The 7738-nt window shown below is 33.6% G+C and overlaps 1 protein-coding gene across 2 annotated transcripts; it reads right to left on the bottom strand.

The window, feature by feature from the left end:
* Nucleotides 1-212: 212 nt before the first annotated feature.
* On the bottom strand, nucleotides 213-6617 carry LOC124832794 (ABC transporter G family member 28-like). 2 transcript variants are annotated; one of them, XM_047307086.2, is made up of 14 exons: nucleotides 6127-6617; nucleotides 5948-6024; nucleotides 5402-5671; nucleotides 5137-5200; nucleotides 4897-5043; nucleotides 4712-4746; nucleotides 4340-4413; nucleotides 3121-3989; nucleotides 2625-2921; nucleotides 1779-2267; nucleotides 1549-1697; nucleotides 983-1272; nucleotides 756-895; nucleotides 213-679 (listed from the first exon to the last, which is right to left on the bottom strand). In XM_047307086.2, exons 1-14 carry the CDS (start codon nucleotides 6366-6368, stop codon nucleotides 523-525), a joined length of 3300 nt encoding a protein of 1099 aa, XP_047163042.1. In that variant the 5' UTR covers nucleotides 6369-6617; the 3' UTR covers nucleotides 213-522. The 2 variants fall into 2 exon arrangements, with proteins under 2 accessions (XP_047163042.1, XP_087966549.1); XM_088110423.1 differs by lacking the exons at nucleotides 213-679; nucleotides 756-895 and having other exon boundaries at nucleotides 1095-1272; nucleotides 1553-1697.
* Between the last annotated feature and the right edge of the window lie 1121 nt (nucleotides 6618-7738).

Raw genomic sequence — 7738 nt, 5'->3', positions numbered from 1 at the left:
GAAAAAAAAAAGTTTAGTAGCTCTAACTTTTTACATCAATGAGCGGCCAACATCTCAGATTCCTTTAAATTTAAGACATTATAGTACAATAAAAAATTTTCTTGTTCAATGAAATGAGTTATTATCATGTGTTCACAACTCCATACTAAGATATTATAGCATGAACTATCAGTTTATTACCACCAACCATTCAGGAAACTGTACTTGAAAGATAGAACAATAAAAACCTATACAAATTAATTGATAATGTCACCACTAACAGAGTGATGGAGTCATGAATGATAATGTTAAACTCAAAATTGTTGAAGCTTAGTCTTTATGCACAACTTGCTCAATAGCAAGAACAACGCAAAGTTATCCACACCTAAGACTTATCAAACTAGCTCTACCAAACTTTTTCATGTGATGTACTACTTTACATAGTTGTCGGGCACAGATTACAAGCTGTATCACCAATCAATGTTGTGGACAAAACATCTTTAATTCGCCCAAGATGAAATACAGGGATTGGAACTGTTGAAATTATTTCTTTTGGAAGGTTATCATGCAGAAAAATGCCAGCATGCGACTAATTATTCCCATCACGATAAGAAGGCCTAAGCATTGATACCAATGTTTAAGATCATACCCAGAAGAATAAAGAGCACCACATCGACTTATTAACCAAACTCCAGCATATCTGCATGTGAGAAACTCGTCTTAAAATTAGCATATGGAAAAAAACAAGGGATGTTTTACCATTTGATAAGTCAAACCTTTTAGCATTTGATATCACAAATGCTTCAAGAGCCCACTTGGTGTAGCACAAATCTGACAGATATTTAACATATTTGCTATCATCTTCGTTTTGATAGGTTGCTACAAGAGTCAAAACCACTGGAAGTAAGGCTGACCACTGCATAATGCCACAAATTACTTGTAACAAGTAATATTAATGAAGACAGAAAAATCACGTAAAGTGGAACCAGATTTAAAAGCTTACCAGTTGGGCTGGACCTGGCTGTAAGAAGATTGCTAACACATAAGCTATGCCAGTGACACAATAGACTAAACATAGTAGAACAAAATAGTTATCTATGACTGATGATCTTGGATTGTTGAAGAAATAGAACATAGAAAGGTAAACTAGTGGCTTGATAACTGTGCTAAAATGGTCAACAGTATCCTTTGATAGAAAGTAAGCCAAACTGCTCATGCCTGAAGAGCTTTCCCGCCAATAGTGCAACTTATCCAATGAGAATGATCTCAAAGCCGCAATCTTAGAAAGGAGTGCTGCAAGTAAAGCATCAGTTACCTTACAAAGTAGATAACCTGACATCAATAACAACAACAACAAATTGCTAGCAATACACTCATTTCAACACACTTAGTACTATTACTATTAGAAATCACTTTATTAGATGAACCCGAGTTCAGATTTAGTGAGTCACACTCATTATTTTGTGATTTATAATAAATTTCAATCGATGAGGAAGGTGTGTTCAAAAGTATGTGTTAAAGAGTGTATTACTAACACTTTTCTGGTTAACAAATTGATATGAAACTTACATACTGCTATCACAGTGTATGTGTAACCAGTTGCTCCAAATGATTCATCACTCACTTTGGCAAGTGTACCTAAGCAAAGGCCAGCTAGTAGCAAAATCAAGAAATCCACAGCCTGTGTTCTAGCTTCTCTTAGTCTTTGCTTACCCACTCTGCAATGAACCAAAATCAAATAAATAAATAAATAAACTGAAAACTGATTGAAATATTCCCTCCCTCTTGTAATTTATTACCTTCCAAGAAAGTACTTGTATTGGTTGAACACTCCTGGTGTAACCCGATTGGACAGATCATGTGAAGCTAAGAAGTTAATGTGAAGGATATCCTTCTTCATCTCAACATTGCACTTTACATCCTGCCAAAGTTCTCCAGCAAAAGAAGGTGCTTCTTCTTCTCCACCAGTTGCTGCTCCACTTGATGAGCCTTCACCACTTGGGGCGGACATTCCTTCAACACTCTGTAGCATATCCATGGGCACGGGGTACCCATTATGAAGCATCCATCTCACAGGCAGTTGTTTATAGGTCACTCCTAAGCTTGGGCTTAATTTTACTATTCCTTCTAAAATGTCAATGAAGTAATCTGGAGGGTTGACACGGTCAGGGACATTGATTCCCATGCTTGAGAAATACTCTTCCACTTTGTTCACTGGTCCATGATACACTGTAAGACCTCCTTTTGCAAGTAGTATAAAATCGTCAAACATCTTGAACAAGGTGTAACTGGAGACCACACATGCACAAAAAGGCATTATTTTCAGTAGATGACACCATTGTGTGATATATCAGGTACATTTTAGCAAACTCACAGGTTAGACTAGTTAGTGTCTATCACTCTAGTTCATGAGATTTTCTAAACCTTTATTCAGCTCTAAACTCTTAAAAAAGTCATTTATTTATCTTTTTATACTATACTTTTTTATTAAGGAGAGAGGTGAATGACTTTTTGCTGTCATGGATTTAAAGAGGGTCTAGAAAAGTGGAGGATTGAAGTAACCAAGGTTTAGAATTCCAAGAGACTAATCTTGGGGGTTCACTTAAGATGTGTTTTGATCTGTGTAGAAAAATTGTGAAAATTACCTCGGTTGGTGAAGGACCATACATATGTTTACACCTTCAAGAGCTTCACGTCTAAGTGCTCTTAGAAGTAATTGAGAAGATGAGCTATCCAAACCAGATGTGGGTTCATCCAAAATTAGAAGGGAAGGTTCCATGACCATTTCCAATCCAACGTTTACTCTTTTCCTTTGACCTCCAGAGATTCCTCGTTTCTCCACTGTTCCGACTAAAGAATCTCGTATTGCCTGTAGACCTAATGACTCGATGACTCTTTCAACCACTAACACCTTTTCTTCTTTTGGTAGATCAGCAGGGAGTCTACAGTGTCATACATAGTAAAAAAGTAAAAGAGAAAACCTGATTGTAAGAAAACATGTTCAATATAGTCATTAACGTTTTATCAACAGAACTCGTGAAAAATTGCAGCCAAATAATTAACCTGAACATGTTATAAAACGTACTTGTTTAACATAAAAAGTCGTGGTAGAGAACAAATGCTTATCATATTATAGTATACCTGCATCTAGCACTGAACCATAAATTCTCCTCCACTGTCAAATTTCCATGCACAATATCATCTTGTGGCACAAACCCAATGATTTTCTTGTATGACCTGATAGAAGATTCCTGACCATTTACATGAACTTGCCCAGTCGTGTGACATCCAGTTGCTTTTCCAGTTAAAGCAGAAAGAAATGTTGTTTTGCCAGCCCCGGATGGGCCCATGACAGCTGAAACTCTACCAGGATAAAGTTTACCGGTTACACATCTCAATAAATGTTTGTTTTTCCCTTTCAAAGTGAGGGTTAAATCTTTAAAAGCAACTTCAATAGTAGGTCTCTTCCTGATCTCAATATCACTAGCCATTGAAATTACTCCAGAAAAGGTTAAGTTTTTGTTTTGTTCAGCTAAAGCCTTTTCTTTTTCAATCTGACCATATGCATACTTGAAAATTTGACTTTGAGTATGTAATTGTTTGCCCCTTGGTGCTTGCTTTTTCACATTTTTATCTCCTATCTCAACATTAAACCCCTCTGGATTATCGGGGTTTTGCTCAATATCATTTAGTATTTTTGAGAGATTGTTTTTATCCTTTTTCTTGCCTTTACCAGCAGGTGGAATAGCAGAATCTGAATGTTTAGAACCAAAACCTTTCAACTCTGGCTTCTTTGAAGTTTTGCGTGAAAATGTACGTGATAGTTGCGATTGTAGTCCCACTGCATGCTTTTTAGCAATATCTTTCGCAGATTTCCATTTTTCACGGGCTTGGGTTTCTCTCACACTTTGAACAGCCCTCTCTCGAGTACTTGCTTGTCTTCTTTCTCGAGTTGCAAGAACTTGATCAGAACAATTGTATATGATAATAAGCAAAAAACACAAGCCAGCCTGTGTTGAAAAATTAAGAGTCAGTTCTATTGGATCATGATGGACCTGTAGCCTAAACGTGCTAAAACTTGTATCCAGAAATTTTTTTTAATTCTGTAACACTCTACCATTAAAAATATGCTTAGGATAAGGATATTTAAGTTAACCTATTTCAAGTAAAACTACTCCCCTTTGCAAAAGAGGTGTTGCCTAGAACTAGAAAATGATGAGAACAAATATCGTTTTGAAGTAAAACTAAACAAAATCATGGTTCACACTTCATAATGACTTTGTTGTTTGTTGTATGTCTTAGCTAATAACTTATGTACAAGTAGTTCTTTTCAAAACAAAAATGTGTAAATAATACTCACAAAAATCAAGACACCATATGCAGTAATATTTTGATTCGCTGAATTAGGCTCACAAGTTGCCAATTTGAAACATCCTGAGATACACAGAGAGAGAGAGAGAGAGATTCATCAGAGCTATTTCATGCCACATTTCACACCCATGATGTCCAACAAATATATTGCTTGTAAAATTAAAGTGATATATCAAAAGATTAAGAGTGATATATGTTAACATGCTTGTCAACTCCTCTATTCGAGAATACTTGACACAACTAATAACTCACCTGCATTCACATTGTACAGATTTCCTAAACTTCAGAATAGAGAAAGAGAATGCTTACTACTAAAATCAACATAGAAAGATCAAATAATTAATAGGCTTGGACAACTTACGCTCTGGAGAAGTAGAACCTGTTCTGCAATAGTACCTATAATTCATATATAAAAGTAGTTTAGAATATACAAATGACGTGAGAAAATAAGAAGTAAAACAAGTGATTTATAACAGAGTCTGTAAAAGCATTTAGTAACATGATAAGCAGTGAGAAACTAAGAGTTTCAGGAATAGATATCAATACCCTTTATTGCAAGGATTTTTTACAATTGTAGAGGGACAAAACGACCCTGGTGAGCAGAATACCTCACTGCTACTCGCAATATCTGCCCAGATATCTGCCCCACCACAAGTATGGTTAGGCTTTCCAGGAGGTAGCTGATAACGATATCTGCATATTGATTCTGTTGATAAATATTAAAGTGTGCCAAAAACAAGAATGTAGAACGATTAAAACGATTAGAACTAAAAGAGACGGACTTACGGTTGACATACTCCACTAGTCTTATTGAGTTGTCCAAGAGGACAATAAGACCCCAATGGGCAAGCTTCAGTAGTAAACCAAAAATACGCAACAAATGAATGAAATTAGAACATCCAAACACATTCACATTACTACTTATATACAATATTCTTTGGTTTGAACCTATCAGAGTGTATATCACATTAGTGGACAAGGCCAATAGCAGATAGATAAATAAAAGCAATGACTAATGGTATGATGTTGCTGTATGAACATAAATGCTTACGTATCATGCAAGTGAGACCACGAGGGCAAAAGAACCCTTCACAACAAGGTAGGCAATCTAAAGATCTAACAGGGATATCTTTCTTGGTACTGTCAATGTCTACTTTTTGATTAGCTTTACACCCCCATCCGGGTTCACAACCATTAACCCATGAGGTCAAATTACAATTTATGTTGGGCTTCAAGAAGTTGGATCTTGACTTCCCACCAGCAAAACTTTGGCCATAAGCTAGTATTTCTGCTTCTGTGCACATGCGTTGTGTAATATCTCCTAAATATACCAAAACAGAACACAAATTATCCCAAAAACTTGGGAAAAAACTAAAACGACTTGACAAAGATTCATGCAAGGTGTATCACAAAATGGTAACAAAAAGATCCCCACAACAACTTTTCCCCTGCATCATCATCAATACTGATAGGATCATATAAATTCTTTATATTTGTGTTACATTTGTGTGTGCATGAAATCTTTTGTGCATTTATCATCTACACAAACATCTCAATGGAAGTCTATTTTTTAATGATGAAGGTAATTAAGCAGAACCTCTCATTTGCTGGGCACAGATGGTCAAAAAGGTAAGATCTTTGCTGAAATTGAATGCCCCATTCCAATCAGCGTCCCTGGAGGAAAACAAAACGACACATTTGAATCAACATTATTTAAGACAATGATAAAGGTATTTGCTCATAGCTTGTGATGAAAACATTCAAGATGGGACTCACACATCAACTACGCAATAACCCAACTGTTGTTTTATTACTTTCTTGAACACAGATGTATAATTGGCCATGCCACTATATACATCTTGGGCTAATATCTCAAGAGCGCCACCGCCACCACCACCACCTCCTTCTCCGTCACTACTCTGACCAAAAACTAGCTTTGGCCCCACAATGAAGCTTATTAATACAACAAATGTTACAAAAGGAACCTTCCTTGTCTGGTTAGGAAGATTCATCATCATATATATTATTTACAATGTGGAAGATTTATTAATTTATATCAGAAGAAAGGGAAAAAACTATAGGTACATAGGGTTGGATTCATGATGAAAAGAAGCATAATAACACATAGAGGCTAAGATGATAATGGAGGATTGAGAACCAGAATGTAGAAGAAGAGAGAGAAAGAAAGCGCATGAGTTTCGTATTCACATTTTCCTAAAGGAAATGGCGACAAAGAGGAAGAGTTGGCTATGTATAGGGAAACAACATTTGCCGATATCATGATTGAATACACTTATAAATTCACCAATCAAAAACCAATGTATACAAAAACATGTGCATTTTTGCTAGGATGCTGTTGCAATTAAGACAAGTGTCACACTCATAATTTGGTTTCTTTAAATGACTCATTTCTAACTTCACACTACACCATATTTTAATTTTCACCAATACTAACATTTCAACATCTTTCAATCCACAACTTATATATATATATATATATATATATACATATATATATATATATACATGTATATACATATATATATATATATATATATATGTATATATATATATATATATGTATATATATATATATATATGTATGTATATATATATATATATATGTATATATATGTATGTATATATATGTATGTATATGTATGTATGTATATGTATGTATATATATATGTATATATATATGTATATATATGTATGTATATGTATGTATGTATATATATATATATATATATATATATGTATGTATATATATATATATATGTATATATACTTTTTAAATAGGCACATTTGTTTTTATATAACTATTTTACTTTTAATAAATATATCATAAGATATAAAATATAAACATTAATAACCATATATAAATTGTCTAGTATGCACAATGTAAAGTTTACTTTTATATATAGTTTATTTGGAGGTATGTTTTTATATGAAAAAATTATGTCAACAACATTTTTATAACAACTTTTTTACAACGAGTCATTATTTTATTAGTTTATTTGAATTTATACTTAAAACAGATTAATCATGAACTATTAGGTGAACATTGTTAAAATATTGACAAAAATAAGTGGTTAAAAAAACCAAATTTTTGTTTACGTAGAATGTAAATTCCATCCGTAATTTAATAGAATGTAAATATGCATCCCGTAATTTTAATGTCAATGTGACTATTATATGTAAAAATATGATTTCGTATATATTTTGTCAAAATTTAAATTTTCATGTGACATGAATGGTGTGATTTAAATATCAATTCATTTAAGTTTTCATTAATAATGTGAAACAAATTAATCTTTATCTCTATTTTAATACATTGTGATGTGAAAATGTACATAAAATAAGTTCTACAATGGTATGTAAAATAAGA

The sequence above is a fragment of the Vigna umbellata genome, chromosome 3 (assembly GCF_029865625.1).
Source record: "Vigna umbellata cultivar VRB3 chromosome 3, Vumbellata_1.0, whole genome shotgun sequence".
In the NCBI taxonomy this organism is placed as follows: domain Eukaryota; kingdom Viridiplantae; phylum Streptophyta; class Magnoliopsida; order Fabales; family Fabaceae; genus Vigna; species Vigna umbellata.
Note: the sequence above shows the minus strand (reverse complement) of the source record. Positions and strands in the feature narration are given on the sequence as shown.